This window comes from Micromys minutus, assembly GCF_963924665.1.
Source record: "Micromys minutus genome assembly, chromosome: X".
NCBI lineage: Eukaryota > Metazoa > Chordata > Mammalia > Rodentia > Muridae > Micromys > Micromys minutus.
This window is the reverse complement of record NC_137970.1, coordinates 73302415-73328895: the sequence shown is the minus strand read 5'-3', so window position 1 is coordinate 73328895 and position 26481 is coordinate 73302415. Positions and strand designations below refer to the sequence as shown.

General features: G+C 39.5%; 1 protein-coding gene across 3 annotated transcripts in view; it reads left to right on the top strand.

Moving 5' to 3' along the window:
* The window catches only part of NOX1 (NADPH oxidase 1), a gene marked incomplete at both ends in the record, with an annotated part of 376148 nt that overhangs the window by 339147 nt on the left and 10520 nt on the right, over window positions 1–26481 (top strand). Inside the window, 7 exons of one of the 3 annotated variants that reach the window (XM_080910673.1) lie at window positions 12378–12499; window positions 16176–16271; window positions 23505–23615; window positions 23825–23909; window positions 24229–24377; window positions 24510–24691; window positions 24780–24912. In XM_080910673.1, the coding sequence (XP_080766799.1) occupies window positions 12378–12499; window positions 16176–16271; window positions 23505–23615; window positions 23825–23909; window positions 24229–24377; window positions 24510–24691; window positions 24780–24912 (878 nt within the window). Of the gene's footprint in view, window positions 1–12377; window positions 12500–16175; window positions 16272–23504; window positions 23616–23824; window positions 23910–24228; window positions 24378–24509; window positions 24692–24779; window positions 24913–26481 lie in introns of those variants that run through there. The other 2 variants (XM_080910672.1, XM_080910671.1) reach the window with 2 other exon arrangements.

The window sequence follows — 26481 nt, the reverse complement described above, 5'->3', positions numbered from 1 at the left end:
TCACATCATATAGACTTTAACAGAGTGCTAGTTTGATGAGGGTTTATTTTGCTTCTACATGGTGAAGAGAACTGATTTCAAATAATCCCACACCTATCATGCACTTTTATTATTCTGGGCTGAGTCATATTTTTTTTCTCACTGTGACCAAGGCTGGATTGTTCCTCAAAGAGCTTTATAACCTAAAAAAAGGATTATCCAACATCATCTTCTATGATTCAAATAAAACAACAACAACAAAATAAATATAACAAGATATCACTAGTTTCTTTTAATATACCAGCTATCATGTTCTCTGTTGTTGTTAACTTTATTTGGTTTTATGTGAAGTTGTTAAATTAGAAAATTAAAAGTCATTCAAATAGAACTGAATACTTTTTTTAAGAACAGCCATTAATTGGATGTTTATTGCGTAGGTATTAAGGATTTAATTCTGAATTTGCCTAGTTTCTCTGAAGGAAATCCCACAGATAAATGAGTCACTACTGGCCACATAGCACCCAGGACCCTTTGCATCCCCCCCAATACCCTGCCTCAGTTTCCCTTTCTTTCACTTCTGCATTCTTGAAACTATAAACTAAAGTGAAATACTCACAAATAAACTTTGGTCATGATCAGGCTTGTGAGAACCCAACAAAAAGTCTGTTAAAAAGAACCAGGATAATAATTTTGCATATTATTCTTTAGATAGTTAGCTAGATAAGTTGTTTTCTTATGATCAATTTTATAAATCAATATTTAAGAATTTCATTCTTACTCATTTTTCTCTTATTGAAAATGGATTTGTTTCTTATACAATATATCCTGATGATAGTTTCCCCTCCCTCTTCTCCTTCCAGTTCCTTCTCACCTCCCCTTCCTTCTGAATCCACTTCTTTTCTGTCTTACATAGAAACGAACAGGCTTCTAAGATATAACATCCAAACATGAAAACATAAAACATAGCAAGATAAAGCAAAAACTATAATACTAAGTTGGTCATGGCAACCCAACAGGAGGAAAAGGCTCTTAAGAGCAGGCACAGGAGTCAGAGACCCACCTGTTCTCACAGTCAGGAGTCCTATAAACATACTAAGCTAATAGCTATAATATACATCTTGCTTAGTTGACTGAGAGGGCCTTGTTCTCTTAGTAGTCTCCATGCCCCTGGCTCTTACAATCTTTCCACCTCCTCTTCCACAGGATTCCTTGAGCTCCAAGGGTAAAGATTTGGTGAGGATCTCCCATCTAGACTCACCCTCTCTGTATAATGTCTGATGATGGGTCTCTATATTTGTTCAGATCTGCTGTCAAAGGTAGTCTCTCTGATGATGACTAAGTCACTGACATATGAGTATAGGTAGGAGAACATCAATAACTTTTATTGATAAGTAGTGGTTGTTTTATTTTATTCACTTTACATTCCTCTCACTGTCCTCCTCCCTCCCAGTCATCTCTTCCCAAAATTCTTTTCCCTATCCCCTTCACCACTGAGTGGTTAGAGGCCCTCCTGAATATTCCCCCTCCCTGGCACATCAAATCTCTGCAATGCTAGGCACATCCTTTTCCAGTGAAGCCAGACAAGGCAGCCCAACTAGAAGAACATATCCCACATGCAGGCAACAGATTTTGGGATAGCTCCCTCTACAGTTGTTTGGGACCCACATGAAGACCAAGTTATACATACATGTAGAGAGGCCTAGGTCCAGCCTATGTACCTTAATTAGGGTTTCCATTGCTTTGAAGAGACACCATGACCATGCCAAGTCTTATAAAGGACAATATTTAACTGGGGCTGGCTTACATGTTCAGAGGTTCAGTCCATTATCATCGAGGCAGGAGCATAGCAGTGTCCAGGCAGACATGGCATGGAAGTAGCTGAGAGTTCTACATTTTTGTTGGTTTATGTTAAGGCAATACATGATTGACAGTGGAAAGATAGCCAGGGAAAGAGGCTGGAGCAGCTGAAGAGAAGGCAGGAGGCAGGAGGCAGAGATTGAAGGAGGAAGAGATGGAGGCAGATGGATATGTTCCTCTCAGCATATCTCTAGCTTGATGAGATTGTCATGATTATTTCTAAGGGTTTCTATGGGTCTACTTTATCTTTTCTGGATGGGCAGTTTGTATCTTTGCCCACTGGTTGTAATCTTATTTTGTAGAGGGTTTTTGGGTTGAGAATTTAACATATAAACCTGTTTGATAAGTTGATGGTTGGGAGTCATGTTTTTACTGGGCTGTGGAGAATGTGAGCAAAGTTCTTGGCTGGCAGAGGAGCAGCTGGGGTGGCCTGTGGCTCCACACGGAAATTGGTAGCCAAAGTTCCAGACTAAAAGAGAAACAGCTGAGAGAGGGTGGTGTGGGGACCGACCCCATGGTAGAGAAAGAGCCCAGGTGCCAGTAAAAGCATGGGATAAGAGGTTTCCACTTTTTAATATTTACCACAATACATTTTCATCTGAAGGCTGCTAGCAAAATACTGGCTTCCACATAGCTAGGATGAGGGTCTTATAGCCTGCATCCACCTTGACACACTTCCTCCAACAAGCCCACACTTCTTAATAGTGACACTCCCTGGACCAAGCATATTAAAACATTGTGTATTCTCTTTGGCTGTTGGTTCATCTCTGAGATTCCCCAAGGGTCCCGGTTAGTGGACTCTGTTGGTCTTCCTGTGGAGCTCCTATATTCTTTGGGGTCTGCAATCCTCCCCCATATTCTTCGATGAGTCCCCAAGCTCTATCCACTGTTTTTCTTGGGTGTTTGCATCTGTCTGAGTCAGCCTAGACTCCTGTTTTCAAACATAATAGAGTATCATTAATAGTGTCAGGGATTGGTGTTTGCCCATGGAATGGGTCTCAAGTTGGGTCACTTATTGGTTAGCCATTCTTTCAGACCCAAAGAAGCAAAACATGAAGGAAGGCACAAGTGAGAAAGCTTGAATCTCACTTAGAAGGGAGAATAAAATAGTCATAAGAGCAGATGGAGGGAACTGGGTGGGAAAGGGGATGGGGGAGGAGTGAGGAGGGTTCAGAATCAGGTATGGGGAAGGGTGGGAGAAATAACCATATGACCATGAGAATGAATGGAAATCTGAAACTGACAGGGGCAGGGAGGTGGTGGTTTCTCCAGAAAGAGACAGAGAACTTGAATTATTTATATATAAATAATTGAATAAGGGAGGGGTCCAAGAATCAATAAGAGTGACCTTAGCTATGACTCAAAAGCATTGGGAATATGGAATCTGAATAGGCCACTTCCTATTAGCCAGGCAGGAACCCCAGTGGAGTGATAGGGACACCAACCCACCCACAATATTTTCAACTCGAAACTTATCCTGTTTACAAGAAATGCAGGGACAAGGGGATGGAGCAGAGGTTATATATATGGGGGTGTATGTATGATATATATTATGTATGTATGATATAAAAATTTTAATTTCCTTGGCTTCTAGCTAAAAACTATATACTAGTGCTAACACTGTAATATTTGTTCAAGTAGCTGAAGATTTATTTGGGCTTCAATGATAAGACATGTATTTTGACAGTTGGGAATTGAGCACTAAGTTTAGATTAATAGTCTTCTATTTGTTCATTAGGCTAATTATTCAGAGACAGCGTCAGTATATTGCATAAAACTATGGAGTCATCTTTCAGCATGATCTTCCAAAGCTCTGAGTTTTTTTTAGAGCAGTAGTGCTTGGTTTTACCTTAGATTTCTGGGATAGGTTCTTGTTCTTGGTTAGCATGTAAGGGCTGGGTGTGGGTTCCTTTTGTTGAATGGGCATTAGATCAAGTCAGACATTGGTTGCCTACTACCACACATTCTGTGCCACCATTGCCTTGGTATATTTTGCCAGCAGGACAGATTGTAAGTCAAAGGTTTTGTGCTAGGGACACGATTAAAGGATTGCATCTGGGGGAACATGGAGGGAGGAGAATGTCTTCAGCCTACCTGATTTTCTGGCATCGTATTTTTTTTAACAGTTCTTGAAAGGGTCCTGTGTGTGTGTCCGCACCACCTGTTACATAGTAATTCCTGGAGATGTACAAGAATTGTAAGTTTAGGACACGTGATGAATGAGACAAGTAATCAGGAAAAAGAATTCTTGGAAAAAAAACAAAAACAGCAACAACAACAAAACAGTCAAGTTATGGAAGGGTTGACAGTGTATAAGAATCCACTCACTAGCCTCTGATGCCATTGAAGTACTCAAAGTCTCCAGGAAGCAGTCGAGTTCAAATGTAATCAATGTCAATAATCTATAAACCTGGGAAATGCAAACATTAAGATAGTAGGTGAAAGAATACAGGGTGGGGGCGACTGTTATAATATTTGGAGTTGATGAAAGGAAAGCAATTTCTAGTGAATTTGTGGAAATGGAAGACTTTTGGTTTAAAAGTTGTGTCTTTCATTGTTTATGATCTTTCTGCTGTACTGTAGTAGCAATTTTCCACTCAGATTATTCATCTCTCTTAACTTACTTCAGGGTCATTGCTAAGCCACATAGAAACTGACTTAGTACATCAGTGGGAGTGGAGGCCCCATACCCTTAGACACAAAGGTCCTCTTAGCACAGCATAATACTTCAGGAAATAAATATAAATAAATATAGTAAAGGCCATGATGAATCATACATTCAAGGTTAGAGGATATTTGAAACATATTTAGTTCACACTCCATCCAGTGCTGATATTTTTACAAGTTAATTGTCAAGGAGTCATTTGATTTTCATTGTGTATCTCAAGAAAGAATGAACCACTACCTCTTTACTTCTTTGAATACCAGAGTTAGAAACTTAGCTTTCTATTAAAACAATTTATGCTATTTTGGATTCTTTATTCTTAGGTCATTTCCTTAAGCCCACACCCAGGAGTGAATTATACATATACTTCTATCCATGACTAATCTCTTTTCAAAAATACATTTTTCTAAAGTTCTTATCCCTTCCTAATATATAGTATGTCTCAAATTCTGGTCACCCTTATACACACAGGCTCAGGCTTCCTCTTTTCAGAAGTGGTCTTTGCCTTCTCCAATGTTCTCTACAATTTCCAACCATAGGTCATTTTGTGGTGAGTCATTGAAGCAGCTCTTCACTTCAGCTTCCCTCTGTGACTGCTTCTTTCCACAATGAATGAAGCTGAAGTGGCCATGAGTGTATCTGGGATCAATCTACAGAAATATAGCTATAAAGATAGTTGATCTGTGATATATTTATCTTTGATTTAGAACAATATGAATTATGTGTATTCTTGCACACTTTTGTGTATAATTAAGTGATTTCTAGATGCCCTAGTGTAAGAATTATTTTTATAAATAATCTTAACACCCGCTGTTCCAATTTCACTCTCTGTTACATAACACTAAGCTGCAGGTGTGTTACGCAGATAATGAAAATGGCACTTTTATGGGTTTTGTGGTGCGGAAGAGATTTTCAGCTTTAAAAAATAAATATAATATATGCTGTGTGTTGAGCTATATTCTTCTAAAGAGTAAAACTTTTATGGTATAAAAATTATACATTAACAAAGCTGTTAAAACATGCCATGGTTTCTTTTCCTCGTTCAGATGGTCTTTTGTGCATAATGTAAAATACGACAAGAATATATATCTGGGTATCTATGAAACTATTACCAAACATACTATTTAAAAGTCAACTGAATGACTCTCCCTTTGTGATTTTTAAATTAGATAAATAGATATAAATATTCCCTTTGTTGAATATTTTAGTGGGGCTATAATTAAATGTATTTTATTTAGCAAACCTACAATAGCAAACCCAAGTATAGAAATCTCATTAGATTTTAGAGGTGATGGATAGAGAGATGGCTTAGTGGTAAAGAGTACTTGTTGCTGTTATATAGGACCAGGGTTCAGTTCCAGTGATGACTTATTAGCTCGTAATCATCTAAGTCCAATTCCAGGAAATATGAAATCATTTTCTTACCTCCATGGGCACCAGGTATAGATGTGGTGCATAGATACACATGCAGGCAAAGCACTTTTATACATAAAATAAAAATAAAATGTTTTGTATGCAAATTTAATAATAATGTGGACTATAACATTCAATATGTAAAAAACAGGTCTTTATGTAATGGCTATTATTTAAACATGTATCATTTATAGTCCCATAAAAATGCAAAGTGCTTAGGAATAAAATTTATGTAAAATTTCAAAATTCCAAAGATAGCCACACTTTTGAACACCAAGGTATGAAAACTTGTCCTCTCAAATAAGACTTAAAACGCCATAGCAATTAAAACAATTGCAAGGGACAACTGAATAGAGAGATCAAGAACAAAGTGACATGCAATAGACATTTGATACACACCATAATTAACACTTCACAGCAGTAAAGAAAGAAAACATTTTTAAAATGATCTTGGAATATTTAGTTTTACACATAGAAAAATAATACATAAAATTCTTTTTATATAATACATAAACATTCAACAACAGCAATTTGTACTCTAATAAAAACATGTTAAAAATTATGCTAATCCTAGAAGCTATAGGTTGCCAGATTAAAAAGAGAATGCTATATTAGGATACCTCCCCTCAAGCTATTGCTCCAAAGACCCCCAAATTAATACAGGTTACTTCCATTGATCTTGATTGCCCACCATGACTTAATAGTAAGACTGTTGATGAAGACATCACACTTGTCACGGGACATGAAAACATCTAGGGGGTATTGACTGAAATGCTTTCTCCTTACTGGTTAGCTTTCACTGTACCAGAGAGTGTGACGCAGGCTGCTGGAGGTGAGGGATGCGGATGCTGATGCTGTCTTACCCAACTGTGAAGCTAGCAGAGGTGCAATAACAACCAGAAAGGCAAGGCAATGCCCACGGGTACAATAGTAACAAAATGTTTCATAACTAACTACTTTTTGATTGGATTTAAGGCCCATTTCCCCTACCTCATCCTGTCAGGAGGAAACACATGCTGTTCTGTGAATCTGTCCCCAAGGACCCATGGCTGGGGAGTTCAGCGACTACTACTATTATTTTGCAAAATGGACATAGCATCAAACTGTTCTCTAAATTTGTATCTCTATGACCATAGGATAACTGCAGCTCTCAGACCTGTGCAGTGGATGGCAGGTAACAGAGAAATGTACAGCTGATCAACGTGCAGAGAGTAAGAGGCCTATGGAGTGCTCAGCCACACATGGGACACTGTGATTATGTTTTCCCTTGGGGATAGGAACTGTTGGGTTGGGGAGATTGTAAGACAAAGATGTCAAAGAAAATGGGATAGCTAGCCACAAGTCTATAGAGCACTCAAATTGGACTGGTGGGCTATAAAAGAAAAGAAAGAGGCAATGAAGTTTGAGTGATGGAGATAGATCTAGGAAGAGCTGGGGGAGGAATAGAGGGTGAATATGATTTTTTTTTTAAAAACCTTGAATAATGTATGAGTGTCTTAAAGAATTAATATAAACATTAATTTGCAAAACCTATTAAGAGTATTCAGCTGAGAGGGGTGACCACTATCATGCCTGATGACCAGAGCTAAATCCCTAAGTCCAACGTGGTGGCGTGAGAGCACTCACAATCTCAAGCTGTCCTCTGACCTCTATACAAGAATGGTGGCACAGATAACAAGGAAAAGAATCCAGATAGATCTGAGAGAGAGAGAGAGAGAGAGAGAGAGAGAGAGAGAGAGAGAGAGAGAGAGAGAGAGAGAGAGAGAGAGAGAGAGAGAGAGACAGAGAGAGACAGAGACAGACAGAGACAGACAGACAGACAGACAGACAGACAGACAGACAGACAGACATTGACTATCCTGACATCTGTGGAATAATGGATTGCTAAAACAAGTCACAAAATATAAAAGTCATAAAGAAAAAAGAAAGAATCAAACTTAAAATTTTCTATCCATCAGAAAACACCAGTAAGACTACGCAGATGGATCTGGGAAGATGACTACGTAGGTGAAGCACTTGCTGTAGAGGTGTGAAGGCCTGACTCTCAATCTCAGTGGCCAGTGTAAAAGCCCAGAGTGCCTGAGTTCTCTGCCATCTCAGAGCTTGGGGTCCTGAGACAGTTGGATCCCTGGGGCTTGGGGCTGGCAATTCACTCCAGACAAAATACAAACTTCAAGTCAACGAGCAAGACTTGTCTCAAAAAATAAACTGGACTTGACATTGACCTCTGGTCTCTCCCACATACATGAGCACTCACACTTACATGCATGCATTTGACACTCACATTAAAACAACACAAAATGTAAGCTACAACTATAATTAGTGAACAAACTCTAAAAATACATAAGAAAGGGAAAAGAAACTAGTATGAACACAGATTTTTTAAAAAAAAATCTACAAATTAGAGTTGGCACTTATCAAAAGTTAAAAATGAAAGTGTTAACAGTGTAACCAAACGATGCTGAATTTAATAACCTGAAAAGTTCACATGGAGGAAGTAAACCCTTCTGCAAGGTGAGTGGAGCAGACAGTTATGTGAATTCTCCAGAGCAGATTGTCCATGAAAAGCATTTGCAAATCTCAGGATCCAGGAATTCCATTCCCAGGTGTCAACTTTAAACAAAATATGGCATATATGTGGCACTCCATTAATCTGCTCTCATCACTATTCAACAGTATAAGGAACAAAAGAGTTTATACAATGTACAAAATTGCCAAGTTGTGTGACTCTCTGAAGAAAAGATTCAGAGAGCAAAGCACAGAAGCTGGCAACACACACACACACACACACACACACACACACAGAGCTGTGTTTCTTTCACAAAAAATTTAAAATAAGACAAAAGAATCAGAATAAAAATAACAAAGTGCTTGTTAGCTCCGTACCCATGGGTATAAAAGAATATGAAGCAAAGGGAAACATTGACCCAAAGTTCAGGTTGCCTGGAGTGAAAGGAAGAAAAGAGATATGATTAAAGGAGAACTTTAAGGATTGTTTGATTCTCTGGGGTCTAATTTCTTGAGTTCTTTGTGTATATTGGATACTAGCCCCCTATCAGATATGGAATTGGTAAAGATCTTTTCCCAATCTGTTGGTTGCCGTTTTGTCTTCTTAAGAGTGTCCTTTGCCTTGTAGAAGCATTGCAATTTCCTGAGGTCTCATTTGTTCTTGATCTTAGAGCATAAGCCACTGGTCTTCTGATCAGGAAAATTCCCCCCACCCCTGCTTGTGTGTTCTAAACTCTTCCCCAATTTCTCTTCTAATAGTTTTACCATACCTGGTTTTATGTGGAGGTCTTTGATCCACTTGGACTTGAGCTTTGTACAAGGAGACCTGAAAGGATCAATTTGCATTCTGCTGCATGCTGACTGCCAGTTGAACCAGCACCATTGGTTGAGGCTGTCCTTTTTCTCCTGAATGTTTATAGCTCCTTTGTCAAAGATCAAGTGACCACAGGTGTGTGGGTTCATTTCTGGATTTTCAATTATATTCCATTGAACTACCTGCCTATCTCTGTACCAAAGCCAAGCGGTTTTTTATCACAATTGCTTTGTAATACAGCTTGAGATCTGGGAGGGTGATTCCCCAGGAAGATTTTTGTTGTTGAAAATATTTTTTGCTATCCTGGGTTTTTATTATTCCAAATGAATTTGCAAATTGCTCTTTTCAACTCTATGAAGAATTGAGTTGGAATTTTGATGGGGATTTCATTGAATCTGTAGATTGCCTTAAGCAAGATAGCCATTTTTACTGTTGATCCTTCCAATCTATGATCATGGGATATCCTTTCATCTTCTGAGATCTTCTTCAATTTCCTTTTTCAGAGACTTGAAGTTCTTGTCATACAGATCCTTTACTTGCTTGGTTAGAGTCACACCAAGGTATTTTATATTCTTTGTGACTATTGTGAAGGGTGTCGATTCTCTAATTTCTTTCTAAGCCTGTTTATCCTTTGAGTAGAGGAAGGCTACTGGTTTGTTTGAGTTCATTTTATATCCAGCGACTTTGCTGAAGATGTTTATCAGCTGTAAAAGTTCTCTGGTGTAATTTTGGGGTCACTTAAGTATACTATCATATCATCTACAAATAGTAATATTTTGGCTTCTTCCTTTTCAATTTGCATCCCTTTGACCTCTTTTTGGGTCTGATTGCTCTGGCTAGTACTTCCAGTACTAAATAAACAAAGAATTCTCAACTGAGAAATATAGAATGGCTGAGAAGCACCTAAAGAAACGCTCAACATCCCAGGTCATAAGGGAAATGCAAATCAAAACAACCCTGAGATTCCAACAAATGGCTAAGATTAAAAACTCAGGTGACAGCAGATGCTGGCAAGGATGTGGAGAAAGAGGAACACTCCTCCACTGTTGGTGGGATGGCAAGCTGGTACAACCACTCTAGAAATCAGTCTAATGGTTCCTCAAAATATTGGACATAATACTATCAGAGGACCCAGCTATACTACTCCTAGGCATATACCCAAAAGAAGCTTCAACATCCAACAAGGACACATTCTCCACCATGTTTGTAGCAGCCTTATTTATAATAGCCAGAAGCTGGAAAGAACCAAGATGTCCTTCAACAGAGGAATGGATACAGAAATTGTGGTACAGATACACAAAGGAGTACTACTTAGCTATTAAAAACGAGTTCATGAAATTTGTAAGCAAATGGATGGAACTTGAAGCTATCATCCTGAATGAGGTAACCCAGTCACAAAAGAACATCCATGGTATGTACTCACTTATAAGTGGATACTAACCCAAAAATCTCTGAATACCTAAGAAACAATTCACAGAACTTATGAAGTTCAAAGAGAAGGAAGGCAGATGGTGGATGCCTCAGACATTCTTAGAAGGGAGAACAAAATACTCATAGGAGGAAATACAGGGACAAATAGAAGAGCAAAGGTTGGAGAAAAGATCATCCAGAGTCTGTCTAACCTGGGGTTCCACACCATATGCAGCCACTAAACCCAAGCACTATTGCTGATGCCAAGTAGTACTTACTGGCAGGAACCTGATATGGATGCCTCCTCAGAGGTTGTGCCAGAGTCATACTGATACAGAAAAGGATGCTTGCAGCTAACCATTGGACTGAACACAAGGACCCCAATGAAGGAGCTAAAGAAAGGACTGAAGGAGCTGAAAGGGTCTGCAACCCAATGGGAAGAACAATATGATCAAATAACCAAACCCACCACAGCTCCCAGGGACTAAAGCACCAACCAATGAGTTTGCAGGGAAAGACTCATGGCTCCAGGTGCATATGCAGCAGAGGATAGCATCTTCTGTCATCAGTGAGAGGAGAAGCCTTTGGTCTAGAGAATGCTTGTTTTCCCAGTGTAGGGGAAGGCCAAGGTGCTGAGGTGAGAGAGGGTTGTTGGGAGAGGGAGCACTTTCATGGAGTCAGTGGTAGAGGGAGGGATGATTGGACTGGGGGGAAGGAGAAAACATATAAAATATAAATGCAGAGAATGTACAATAAAAAGAAGAAGAACTTTAGGATACTGCAAACAACTGTTCTCTTTTTTAAACCAGGAAGTCAGAAATTAGATATTAACTCCGTATACTTATTCTGTAATGTACACAGATATGTTTTTGTGTACTCTTGTGTGTTTGCTACCTTTCCTACTTCCGAAAGCCCCACCTTTTTCAAAATCCTAAGCACATATTTCTTATTCTGTCTGTCCTTCCAGCCACTGAAGCGCTCCTCAGCGCATGTGTCATACTCACCAGTCTGGAATCATGCTGCAGGGGAACTGGTCTAGTGAAATTCCCGACTTAACTAAACTATGGTCTAGACAGACTGTGCTGCTATGCAGTGTTCAACTCCAAAAGCTTCCTCACTCTGGAAACGTATCTCAGTTTCCTAAAGTACTTGGCTAATGTGGAAGAAGTCATGCTTTTGGCTCAAATATTGCAGAAAGTGGGTATGGCGATGCACTCCTATAATCCCAGGAAGCAAGATCAGAAACCCAAGCTACATAGCCTGATTAAGGCCGGTTTGCTACATGAGACCTTGTTTCACAATTAATTAATTAATTAATTAAAATAAATAAAAAAGAATTAAAAAAATATAAACTTCCTTAAAACACATGCTTTGCTCTCTACTTCTCTTGCAGTTGATCTGTGGATAATCTCAGCCTAATTATGTTTCTCAGCCTAATTATGTATCTCACAAAACCTTAAACAAATGTCTTATCAAGGAAATCGGTGCTTTATGAAATCATGGTGTTAAGATTATCAGACTATTTTGGCACAAGAAGACTGATATTTCCTTAAGGGGTGAAAAACCTCAGCAGGGAAAACCCCTGTGGTTGTTATAGGCAGGGCTTGTCTACCTAAGCTTATAAAACAGTTCCGTTTAGAGGAGGAAGGCAGAATACACTTATTCATTTTTGGAAGCTTTCTGAGTAGGTGTGCATTTGGGTGTCACAAAGAGTCATATATCTTGAGCTAGACGGAAGTTTCCACCCTGAAGGACCTCTCCAGAGAATCCAGATTGTGCCCAGGGAGGCTCAAAACCTCCATTTGACAATGGGAAACTGGCTGGTTAGCCACTGGCTCTCAGTTTTGTTTCTGGTAAGTGGCATTTCATTTCCTATTAATTAGGGATGTTAGCCGAGTAAGAAGACATCATGTTTGTAAATATTTGTGAAGTTATTCAAAAGAGAAAGTGTCTATAGCAATTATTTGCCTTATTGGAACCAGTTAATATGTAGAAAAAGCCAACTCTAGGCCAGATGAGAGAACAAAGCCAAATGATTTGGAGTCGTTGAGGTTGCCAAACGATGAGAACTTGGCAGTTGACATCTGTTTTCATTTTTTTTCTCTTTTCTCTTCTGTCTTATTTCCTAAACTGTTGACATGGAGCCTTCACTTTTATCTTCCCTATAATGCTGACATCAAGATTTCATAAAATACTGCTTGAGATGAAAGTGATCTTTGCGATCATCTTGAGGTAGCAGTGCTCAGTAGAAATGTGCTGTGAATCACTTGTAGGATTTCTAAATTATCTCATACTTGTGCTGAGAAGATTCGAGCAGTGCAATTCATGGACATTCTGTCCACATGTAACCGTCATATACGATATCAATATAATCTCGATTATTTGATTATTTCTAAGTCTTTGGAAGCCTGTATATTTTAGATGCACAGCACATCAGAAATAGCCAAATTTAGAGGGTTTCATAACTACATGCAGATACAGCTGGCTACTGCATTACACAAAGCAGATATAAAACAATCTCCTGAGTTTTTATGAAGGAAATCAATTCAGATGGCACACAGTGAATTGGAAAACTATGACTCAAACCCTATTCACTAGTATTCAGGCCAGAACTTGCTCACCATTCCCCTTACATAGAATCCCTTTACACACACACACACACACACACACACACACCCCACTACCACCACCACCACCACCACCACCCCTTTTCATAACCATTCTTCCTATTTTGTAAGTCAAACCTAAGTGTGAGGTTTCGATGTCCTTCCTCACTGTCCTAGAATTTTTTCTCTCCTGGGGCTCTTGTCTTTTCTACCTCCCTCCCTCCCCTCCCTCCTTCTCTCCTTCCCCCTTTCCTCTTTCTTCCCTCCTCCCTCCCCTCCCTTCTTTCCTCTCCTTCCCTCTCCTTTCCTCTCCATCCTTTCCCTTCCTTTTCTTTCCCCTTCCTTACTTCTTCCCTTTCTTATTTTCTTTCTTTCTTTCTTTCTTTTTTCTTTCTTTCTTTTTCTTTCTTTCTTTCTGTCTTTCTTTCTTTCTTTCTTTCTTTCTTTCTTTCTTTCTTTCTTTCTATCACTATTCTTGAGCCCTGTAAGACTTTTCAGGTGCTACAGATAAAAAGTATGCAGTGCCCTTGGGGGAATTTTTTTTAATATTTAATGAAAAGCCAAGAGCTTGTTTTAATCAGACTATCCCATGATTTATATTTTTAATATTCGTTGTTTTGTGTTTAGTTCCTTCTGCACTATAACAGAGAGATCATTAGCTCAGGACATGGGAAACCTGGCAAATACTTTTAGTTTTGCTACTGGATGGCCTTGACCAAGTATTTATTCTCTCCAGACTTCAGGCTCCACATGGTGTGGGTGTTGATAGATCGACTGGTGGAGGAATGGGCGATTCATTAAGTGAACCCATTAGCTTCAGATCAATGCTGTTTGTTGCTCTAAAAGCCACTGCATCCCCACCTCTGCATTGGTTCTTGGCTGGGGAAATTCATCCCTTACAGGGATGAGTCATATTTAACTCTCTGGCTGCTAGTTTCCACCCTTTCTTCTGCAGCCCCGCTGGCAGGCTCAACTTCTTGCCTTTTCTGGCTTGTATTTCTATGTACTATTTTTTTAAATGAATAAATTACTCAGAAATATCTTCACTCTTCTTTCTTCCCAGGTCTTGCACTTTCCCCCTTTTCCATTCACAGTGGCTACTCTATGTGGATGTAGCTGTAGTTCACCTTCCTTGCCTCCAGGTGGACCAATGAGTTTTGTGTTCCTGAATCCACTCCACATCCAGAAATATTCTGATTCCCCCAAATGAGCTTCTCTGTTCACCAAATCCACTCCCCTCTCATTTTAATTGTTAAAAAAATCACATAAGAATACTTACTATATGTATGTCATTCCCCTCTCTTCCCTCCAGCTCCTCCCATATACACCCACCTCCAAATATCTGTGCCTTTCCATTTTCCTTTTCCACTGTCTCTTAAATACATCAACTCTGAAAACGGGTTCTGGGCAAAGCAAGGAGAAAGGAGTTGATTGAATAAGGTGCCTATTTTGCCAGCTACTTGAGAGGCTGAGCTGGAAGAATAGTCTAAGCCTAGGAGTTCAAGACTAACTTGGACAAAACCATCTGACATGAGGCCCCATCTCTCACATACACAAAAGAACAGAAGGAGGGAGGAATAGAAAGAACAAAAGACAAAAAAGAAGGAAGGGAGGGTGAGAAAGAGAGAGGATGGAAAGAGAAAGTGAAAGTTATTTTGGCAATAATGGAACTTCAGCTCTGAAATGAACATTTATTAAGCTCCTACTATACAGAGTGCACGGTATTACTCACATCACATGCATTAGTTCTTGCAAGCACCACAACTGCTGTGACAGAGATATTTTAATTTACAGGTGAAAGGATTGATCCAGTAAATATAAATGTCTAAGGTTACAGAGCTAAATGGTGGCACCAGAATTTGAGCCTCGGGTGTTTTAGTCCAATGTTACACTTATCACTTTACTGGTATGGGTCTACAAGTGCTCTGTAGCTATGTCATATGAGTGGGCCATGTCCCAGGCTAAGGCCCTTTACCTGTGGATGAAATAATTCTTAGGGATTTTGGGTAAGGGATGGATCAAAAGCATATCCCTGTACTACAGAGTTCTATTCAGTTGTAGACTAGCACCTCCAAACTTGAGATAAGGCTCAGCTGGTTCATCTCCATGGCAACACATAGTGCGTTCCAAGTTATCCTCTTAGCCAATGTGCAGAGGCTTGGACGTACACACAGAGTCTTCACAGCTCAAGCAGTCCAAAACAATAGGTTAATTTGCAAAATACAAACCAAAAAGTCTCCCAACCTCTAAGCAGGAAAATATATGTCAGGGTGTAATTAAAGGGGCAGGCCCATCTGGGGATGGTTCAGCCATTTTTATCCAGTGGGCATTGTTTTAAATATGCTAAGTTTATTCTTGGTTTCTTCAGAAACTCAAATGTTTACTTAGTGCCATCTTTTAGGGGCAGTCATTTGAAAGCTCCAGTCTGTCCGGGAACCAGCAAATGTTTCCAAAGAAAGCGAGCTGTGTGTTGTAGGACTTCGTAACCTATTTGGTCTCTGTTCTAGCTACTCAGCTTCACCATAGCAAGATGAAAAACATCCCTAAACAATATGGACCAAGAACAGACATCCCACTCCCACTTTATATAGAGTCAATGACATTTGAGTCCCATATCATTTTTATGTCACCATGCATTATTCTCTTGACGCTTCCAGTCTGTTGAAGGGGAACCAAAATGCAGACACTGAATTTTCAAGACATATAAATCTGCTGATGAGCCAAGATGTCAGCCATGGGCCTTTACTTGCTGATCCTGCTCACCAGCATCTAATGCTAGTTTCCCATTGTTCACTCTGAAAACAGGTTAGATACTGGCAAGATTATAGGAATTTAAATGAAAGAAGCCCACATCATTTCCTACCTTTATAGTCTACAGTTTGCAATTCTTCCCATATTCCATGCTTGCTTCTTCTTCTTTTAGGTTTCTTGGTTGGGGCTGAACATTTTTCTGTTCGTGTATGCCTTCCTGAATTATGAGAAGTCCGACAAGTACTATTACACGAGAGAAATTCTTGGGGTGAGTATTTTGCTGTGACAGAGAGAATTTCCATGCTGTTTTTATTTATTTCTTCTTCTTTTTAAGATGTATCTTACAGTGTGGCTCACAATGGCCTGGCTCTTGTAACCCCTCATGCCTCTGCCCTCCGAACAGCTGAGATTACAGTCATGTGCCCCCAGCTCTGTTGTTGTTGTTGATATTGTTTGTTAAAATCTTCCATTTCTGCTCCTTCCTGACCCCAGTGTTTTAATTTATAATGGGCTAGTTTTACTGGGGGGGGGGGCAAAATACAGGATGTTCATTGAAATTTGAATTTCAGATAAATGATAAATCATAGTTGATAGCTATATACTCTAATTATATACATAAGTATACAAAAATATTCATGTTGTCTTGTTTGTGTAAAGTTTTCTTTTCTTTTCTTTTCTTTTTTTGTTTTGGTTTTGAGGCAGGATCTCATCTGCCTCTTGGTCTCCAGAAAGCTGGGATTAAAGGTGTCTAACACCATGCCTGGCTTCATACGAAGTCTTAATTTAAGTCAATTGGCAGTCTTTCATTTGCTACATCTGAGAATGGGTACGCTCCTCAACAAGGAAAACACAAACTAAGGGAAACTAGTAAGTAGTGATTCCAAGCTGGTTTTCTAAAGCTCAGGTCATCCTACAGGGTGCCAGATGGCTGACTAGACAGAGCTCCTGCCTCTGCTTCCACTTCAGCCAGAGCAGCTGTCCCCTGGACTCCTGCTTATGATTTTAAGGAAGAATTTGCTGGGCTATAGATACAAATGGTAGAACATTTTCCTGGTATGCTCAAGTCCTGGGTTCAATTCCCAGCACTGCAAAAATAATGTTTTAAAACTGGCAAGAAATAAATAAAGACAAAAAAAGAAAATAGAGAATTAAAAAGGAAATCTTGGTTTGGGCTTAGGACATGGCTTGGCACTGGGACTCACATGTAGAACTGACTCCTGCAAGTTGTCCCCCGATTTACACACACACACACACACACACACACACACACACACACCACCTTTTTCTTGCATAATTAAATTCTTGGGTCAATCCTTTCACCTGTAAAATGAGGTATCTACCTCCTAGCAAGAACTAATGCAGGTGAAGTAATACAATGCTTTGTGCATAGTAGGAGCTTACTAAGTGCAAACTACAGAGTTGAAGTTCCATTACTACCACACTAACTTCCTCTTCTTTTGTTGTTGCTGTTGTTTTGTAAAATCTTCCTCTTCCTTTGCAAGTGGTTATCATCTGGACACAGCTTCTGGGTTAGGGATGGGGCACATGTCCACTTCTCCTTTCAGCTCTTGGACCTCATCTGATGCAGACCCATGCAGGCAACTAAATGTCATTCCAAATGAAAAGAAAATGCAGAAAGTGCAGCAGTGGCTGAATGCATTCAATCGAGGGATACTTAGAATGGAAGGAAGCAACCCAAGACCTACAGAAAAGTCGGACTAGTTCAGGGTAAGGATAGGAATGAGAAGGCCGGAAAGGTGTGGTAAACCAAGTACAGAAAAGGTGGACAAAGTTAGCTGACCACACATATGTGGATGTGGCTGGGAAGAAACCTGGAAGTGAGGCAGTTTCTTTCCAGAGTGGTGCACCAACCTGGGCACAATCTGCTTAGGGCAGCTTGCTTTACTTCTCTGTACTATGGAGTAAGAGGAAGGGAATTGGTTAAAACACTTTCATCTCGATGGAGCTTTATTTCGGTAGCTTTCCACAAAGACTCACAGCATGTTCATGTTTAAAGGCAGCTCTCCTTTTAAAAATTCCCTTTCTCCTTATAATCAAAGGACACATGTTGAGATCGCGATGAATTTGAATGTTCTATTGCTTAGTTCAACCTGCTGTTTTCTACATGAAAAGTTCATTCTCCACCCCCCATTTAGAAACTAAATTTCCAAAGGAAGTGCTAATTTTTCTTTAAATAGCCTTATATTAATAGAATGATGCAATAAATATGACTAGTTATTAAGAACATTTTTTCATGAACAAAAAGTCAGCTGCAGAAAAATGAACCATACCAATATCCTGTGGCTGTTTTGATTTTTAAAGCCTTATTTAAAAATGAATTATAGACATAAAGAATCACACAGGAATATATATATATATATATATATATATGTGTGTGTGTGTGTGTGTGTGTGTGTGTGTGTGTGTGTGTGCATGCATATGTATAATATATATACAAATTAAAAATTAAAATGACAGGATACAATGAGACAAGGAATGTCCAAAGATGCCACTGAGTTTGTCTTCTGTTGGAATCTACTGAGCATGCAGCCTACTACTCTTAAGAGTAGTTTGTTTTCCTAGTGAGACTGTCTTGGAGGAAACAATTCATTTGCAAGTGGTTAGCCATTGGAGTTCAGTCCAGGGTTAGGGATGGGAATATGTGTACACTTCCCCTTTCATCTCTAAGGCCCCATCTGGTACAGTCTCTGTGAGTTCAAGTGTCCACTGATCTCACTGCTTCATAGGGCCTTGTTTCCTCGGTGTCTCCTCTCCCTTTCTCTTTCCCTCTACCCCCCCCCCCCGTCCCTCTCTCCCTCCCTTCTCCTCTCTCCTTCTCTTACATTGGGTTCCTGAGCCCTATGTAAAGGGATTTGATGGAGATATCCATCCTGTTTGCAGCTGAGTGTTCCACTCTCTGCTTCTTCCTTTTCTTAGGCTCCCTTTCTTATGTTTGTTTTGTCCTAGTCTGTTGTGTTAGTTCTTGTTTTTTCACTATACTATATATCATATTATGTTCACTTAGAAGCCTGCTTATTTTCTAATTAGAACAGAAAGGGGTGGATCCATAAGGGAAAGAAGGTGGGAGAAACTGGGAAGAGTGGGGGAGGGTGACAATCATCAAGACACATTAAGTGAGGGAAAAACATTTTCAATAAAAAGAAAAAAATGGATTACAATGATGCTGTTTTCGATGAGTATCATTGTAAACATTGGAAATAAAGTGTGTTAATAACATGTGAAAACCCATTTTATTCACTCCCGAGAGATCACCACTATTAATAGACTGCTGTATGTGTAAGCAGCCACATTGATGTGTTCACAAATGCATCAGGCACTCTTTTGTTTTTGTTCCAAAGGTTGGTAATGTTTACTCACTTTTGAATTTTAATTTAATAAAAGTTGTTCTTTTTTAGTATATGTGTCTGCAAATACAGTAGGGCTCACTTACTATTTTTATTATTCAGTCAAAGAGGGGATCACATTCCAGATAGTGGATGGAACTTCATTTTCTCAGTGTGTCTTAGGCATCATTTTAGGTGACTATAGTTGAGACATCTCATTCTAGTTTCCAATCACAAGCATCTCTTCCCAACACTGCATTCAAGGACATCAAGCTAGTATCTTCAAATCCGGCATGTTTAGATACATTATCCAAATAGGCAGATGCTGGAACTGTGGAGGCTCCATTTAACAGGTCTAAAAAGTCTATGGACTGTTAGCACAGGAACAAATGTATTGTATATACAACAGAAGTCCTTTCTTCCTTCAACCATAAAGAAGAAACAGAATTGGGTTATTTGCAGAAAAATGGACACAACTGAAGATGATTATATTAAGATAATCGCAGCAGCCACGGAAAGATAAACACACAGTTTTCTGTCCTTGGTGGGTCTCTGGTTTTATGTGGGTAAATAAAGTCACACGTGTGTGTATGACAGGAAAGTGGAAGTAAATGTGTGCGCTGTCTGGTGTGAGGCAAAGAGAATTTTTATGCATGCTATCAAACCTCTAAAAGAATTAAGTACTGACAAAAATATTCATATAATGTTATGCCAAAATGCCTTAAAAATCTGCATTCTTTTATCCCTGTATCCCTCTTTTAAAAAAATAAAGTTGTAAGGGAAAAAAAAAGAAGGCAGGGAGAAGGATGTGATGGAGAAGGGTGTGGGCGGGAATCTGATCAACACACTATATACTTGTGCAAAAGAAAACTAAAAAATAAACAAACTTAAGTTTTAAAAACTGGCTTTTAGAGATCTACAATGCCTACCACACTGCTTTTCCTGTTTGAAGAATATCAGACCAGTCTACTGATGGACCATGACATATGGTATGTTTAAAAGCCATGCTCATCTTAGAATACAGAGAACCATTCAATTAACTATGAATCATAGAAAAAAAAGGAGCAGAGGAAGGAATTTAAACTCATAGTGAATAAGGTCTTGGTGACTTCAATAACACTGATTGATATAGAGAAGCGGATATGCTTTGGGATAGTTCCATATACTGCCACAGGAAGAATAAAAAGTTGGTTTTATTGTTGTTTTTCTCTTTTCCAAAAGAATTAATTCTGGATGGATAGCTGCCACAGAATCTGGAGATGTGAAATTATTGTCATATATTGTTTAATTCACTTGCCAATTTTAGCTTCAAGAATCCTCTGTGACTCAAATAAGTACACTGTTGGAGCCAATGTAGAAATGCAAGATCTTTGAGATGAGCAGAGAAAATTTCTTCTGCAACGGAACAGGCTGTCTCTACCAAAAACAGCCAGAGTGTGACTCAGCAGCGGGAGAAAGCGAGAGCCACGAAAGCTTCCAAAATGGAAAAGCAGTGGGGAAGCTTTGTTCACAGAACTGCTTGCTGTTGAAAGCTATTATGGATGACAGCAACCTTGACCTGACTTGTTTTTACCTAGGTCACATTGTCCTGAGTTTATGGTGTATGGAAAAATGGTTTCCATTTTTCTTTTTCCTTTTTTAAAATACTTGACAACATTTCTTCCTCCCTCCCTCCCTGACTTCCTGTTTCAAGTTAACATATAAAGTAATGGGTTTCCATTATTGCACTTTCAAACATATATGTCGATTTGACTTGGTTCTTATTCATCTTTTTTCTGCAATGCTTTCCCCACATCTTAGGTGTATACCCAACTTGCTGGTTTCCTAACACTTTTGAATGCCCCCTCTCCTGTTTTCAAGTCATGTGCAATCTAGTCCTCACACTTTTTCTACTTCCTCCTTATTTAAGATCTTCCTCACCTTCCATGGTCCTCTCTATTTTAATAGCCGGCATACTTACAGACATAGACAGAGACAGACACATGTGGGCTACAATAAAGATCCTTTCTCCCTTTCCCATGTGTTCTGGGGATCAAACTCAGACTGACAGGCTTAGCAGCAAGCACCTTTACCAGTTGAGCCACCTCACTAGCCTCTGAGAAACTTTAATTTTATGTAATCTCACTTCTCAATTCTTAGGGTTATGGCCTCTGTTATTAATCTTTAGCAGAAAGACTTGGTTATATATTAAAGTAGTTTTCCCAATGTCTTCCTCTAGCACAATCAGAATTTGAAGCCTTATATTTAGGCCTCTAATCTGTTTGGAATAGATTTTTTTAATAAAGTAGTATTATTTAGTTTTATCCCTCAACAGATTTTTTTTCCAGCTGTTCCAGCATCATTTGGTGAAGAGGCTGGATGTTTTCTCAATGTGTGTTACTGACACTGTTGTCAAAATTTAAGTGGGGATAAGTCGATGGGCTTATTTCTGGATCCTCTATTCTATTCCTACAGACTATGTATCTGTTTAAAAATATTTACTCTCTCTCTCTCTCTCTCTCTCTCTCTCTCTCTCTCTCTCTCTCTCTCTCTCTGTGTGTGTGTGTGTGTGTGTGTGTGTGTGTGTGTGTGTGTGTGTGTGTGTGTACACACATGTTTAAGTGCTTATATGAAAAAGCCAGAAGATGTTAGTTCTTTTGTTCTATCCCTCCCCACATCATTCCTCTGAGACAGGGTCTCTCACTGAACTTGGAGCTAGCCAGGTGGACAACTAGCCCCAGCGACAGTTCTGTCTCCACATTCCCCAGGCATTGTAGTTTCAGTTGTGGTTCTCATGCCTGGCTTTCTTCATGGGTGCTAAGGGTTTGAATCCAGGTCCTCATACTTACATAGCAACGTTCTTACCTGCTGCACCGTCTTCCTATCCCATTAGGTGTGCTTTGTGTTGTGTATATGCTATCATTTATAATTTGAGATCAGATTTTGTGATACCTTATAGCACTATTCTTTCTACAGATTGTTTCTTTGGCCATTCAGGGTCCTTTTGTACTTCATATGAATTTCAGATTGTTCTTTTCTAGTTCTGCGAAGAATGTTTTTGGAACCCTGTGGGGAATTGCATTGAATCTGTATGCTACTCTCATTGATTTAGCCATCTTAATAATATTGATTTTCCAAATCCATGAGTATGTGAGGTGTGCCTTAATAATTATTTAAAAGAGTTATGATGTTTTGAATTCTCACCCATACATGTCTTTTTAGCTAGTTGTTCACAGGCACACATGTAAGACTCACCAATTAGCTGAATTGCAATGAAAATACCCTTGCTTTTTGTCCACCCAAATACTACTATAAGATTGTCAAAATTCATATCTAGCATTCCACAAAACATAAAGCAACCTAAAGACCTATTTGGGTTGGGAGGTTGGGTTTAGCTGCCGTGGAATTGAGCATACCATGAGCCTAGACCTTTCACTGTTTTTGCTTTATGGTCCCTGGTCATTCAAGGAAATCATCCTGAAATTCTGCACTTAGAGATTACACTTTCTTGGGGGACCTAGCATCCAATGGGCCCTGTGTCCCATACCAAATACTTAACAAAGAAAGGCTCTCCCGTCTATCTTTAGCTGTACTTAAGAATATGGCTCCAAGCATTCCATTTTAAATATGTCTTGCATAACTGGTTAAATTTTTATTTTCTATACAAGTATTACTTTATTATAATTTCAATATTAGAAAATATAGAAAAGAGAATAAAACAGTCATCATGCATAATTGTACCTTAATACAAGCTTTAGTTAAAAATATATAAAAGGATGCATGATCTCCAAGGCTATTTTATGAAAGCCAAACAATAAAGTCATAATTAAATGCACAAAATAAAAATACCCACTGCAAAATGTTGCATCCATAGACTGTCTTTGCTAGTGTGGAATTACTGGATCTTGTTCTTGCTCACATTTGTAAATATATCACTCAACAATTGCAAACCCCTCTCACGGGGATTTCTCAATTCATTTCAACAGGTTCAGCACATTTTCCTCTGTTTTGAAACAGAGAGATTGGCCCGGTATGCCAGATATGCCGGAGAGGTTGATGGAGGGTGCAGGATGCTGTCCTAGTATCCATTTGCTCATTTTAGGAACATAGACTGGACCAGTCCTCACCCACTGGATGCTGAGCTAAAGTAGCAGTCTCTCTTTTCTCCTCTGTTCCAGACTGCCTTGGCCTTGGCCAGAGCATCTGCTTTGTGCTTGAATTTTAATAGCATGATGATCCTGATTCCTGTGTGTCGAAATCTGCTGTCCTTCCTGAGGGGCACCTGCTCAGTGAGTTCCATTTGTTCTTAGTTCAACTTTCACATTAAAGAATACCTGAAGCTCAGCACCAAGCCCTTAGGAATGGAAACCAGAGGTCCCCTGTGGGGGATGAAGATGGTGGGGTATTGGTGTGCTGTGACTAAGACATGTTGGTGTGAATGAGTGAATTTCCTAAGACCATCGGGGGATATCTGACCAGGATGACTTTGCATTTGTAGTTTTGCAACCACTCGCTGAGGAAGCCATTGGATCACAACCTTATCTTCCACAAGCTGGTGGCATACATGATCTGCATATTCACAGGTAACTTGGACAAAGCATGGAGCCATGGTTAGTAGGTGATTCGGGGTGTAATGATATTTGCTCACATATATAAACATTAAAGGATATTTCATGACCACCTGAAACTACTTAAGAGATACTTTTTTAGATCCATATTAATGGAGTATATATCCTTTGGGAACTGAATGTGTGGGAGGAAAAAAAAAGGGTTTTGGGTCTTTTTGTGTAGTTTGGGCTCACTGTGGATTCAGCATGCTGCTAGACACTATAGGTCAAATCTCTAATTTCAGTGAAGCACGGTTGCTGGGATGTTGCTGACACCTCCCATCTTTCCTCTTAGCTATCCATATCATTGCACACCTATTCAACTTTGAACGCTACAGAAGAAGCCAACAGGCCATGGATGGCTCTCTTGTCTCTGTTCTCTCCAGCCTATCTCATCCCGAGAGAGAAGATTCTTGGCTAAATCCCATCCAGTCTCCAAACATGGTGAGGTGATTTGGTGACAAAAAAAAAAAAAAAAAAAAAAAAAAAAAAATGGGCATCTGGTCATGATTAGAAGATCGTGGCATTCTGGGTAGATTTGTGTGTGTGCCAGGCTGACATTTGCTCCGTTCACAGACAGTGATGTATGCAGCATTTACCAGTATTGCTGGCCTTACCGGAGTGATCGCCACTGTAGCTTTGGTTCTCATGGTAACTTCAGCTATGGAGTTTATTCGCAGGAATTATTTTGAGCTCTTCTGGTATACACATCACCTTTTTATCGTCTATATAATCTGCTTAGGGATCCATGGCCTGGGGTAAGGTCTTCTGAGTCCCATTCTTGTATCCCGACCCCAGATATTACATAATTCATTATCATAAACTGACCTACTTTCTCTGTTTCAGTGGGATCGTCCGGGGTCAAACAGAGGAGAGCTTGGGTGAAAGCCATCCCCACAATTGTTCACATTCTTTTCATGAGTGGGATACGTACGAGGGGAGTTGCAGGCGTCCTCATTTTGCGGGGCAACCCCCTGAGGTAAGAATGCTGTGGGAGAAGGACTTATGCCTATTTTAATGTCACCCTTGTTAAGTATTGTCATTATCATTAGCTCATCATTGGCTCCTTCCTATGAAAGATAACTACAGTCTTCCAAAATCATTTGCAACAGGCAATTTCAGGGACTCTTGAAAGAGATAGGATTAATGGAAGCTACATGTTGTGGGACCTCCCTATAGAGGGAAAATAATATTTAGTATGTCCCAGTTTTTCTGCCTGAGATAGATGATTTCTGATGTAAATAACTGAGCAGAGCTTTGGCATTGAGTCTGCCTTCAATTGCTAGGCACAGGGCCATGGAAGCTGGGGAGGTCAAGTGCAGTGTCAGAGCTAGATAGATAGATAAATGGGTGGATGGACAGATGGCTGGGATTAGAGTGGGTTCTATCAACAGTGGGGACTTAACTGAGTTGCAGCCATGCTGTTAGATATTGTGGTCTTTACCAAAGCCAGGTGAAGATTATTGCTCATTAGTATATTTTCTCCATATAGTGCTCCATAGAGAGACATTAAAGTAGCCTGTTTTGAGATATATATAAGTTCAGAAGTTACTCTGATTGGCCATATAATATCCCAAGGCTGAGGATACCAGTTTTGCCACTCAAATATATTGCATTGTTCTTTCCACAAACATTTACAAAAAGATACTCTTAACACACCCACCATTTAAACATTAGATATGTAATGCATTTCTATCAAAGGTAGGTTAAAAACAAAGATTGATAGAAAGTGAATTTATATAGTTCTACCACCTGAGGTAATTCCTCTCTGTCACAGTGTCTGTCCGCCATTGTCAAATATTCCTTTTCAAACATCTGTTTTACAAACAACTGAAATGTGCCATTTTAGTCATTTTTTTCTTAGCTATTATTTTGACAAACTTAATTGTCATGGTCTTTATGCAGACCGTCGTTATTTTCTTTCTGTACTTCTAGAAGTGAAATTCCATGGTTAAGAAGAGAGGGAAAGTTTTTTTTTCCTCTGATTTTATTGGATTTATTTTATTTACATTCCAAATGCTATCCCCTTTCTTGGGTTCCCTCCATATCCACTATCCATCTGCTTCTCTGAGGGTGTCCACCCACCCATCCACCCCCTCCTGCCTTCCCATTCTGACATTCTCCTACACTGGGACATCAAGTCTTGGCAGGACCATCCTCTGCTACATGTTGGAGCCATGGGTCCCTCCATGTGTACTCTTTGGATAATGGTTTAATCTCTGGGAGCTCTGGTTGGTTGGTATTGGGGTTCATATAGGGTTGCAAACCCCTCCATCTTCTTTAACTCTCCATCTAACTCTTCCATTGGGGACCCCATGCTCTGTTCTATGGTTGGCTGTGAACATCTGCCTCTGTATTTGTCATTCTCTGGCAGAGCCTCTCAGGAGACAGCTACATCAGGCTCCTGTCAGCATGTACTTCTTAGCATGAACAATATTATTTGGGTTTGCTGGCTGAATATAGCCTGGATCCCCAAGTAGGGCAGTCTCTGGATGGCCTTTCCTTTATACCCAAAAGATGCTCCAACATACAAGGACACATGCTCCAC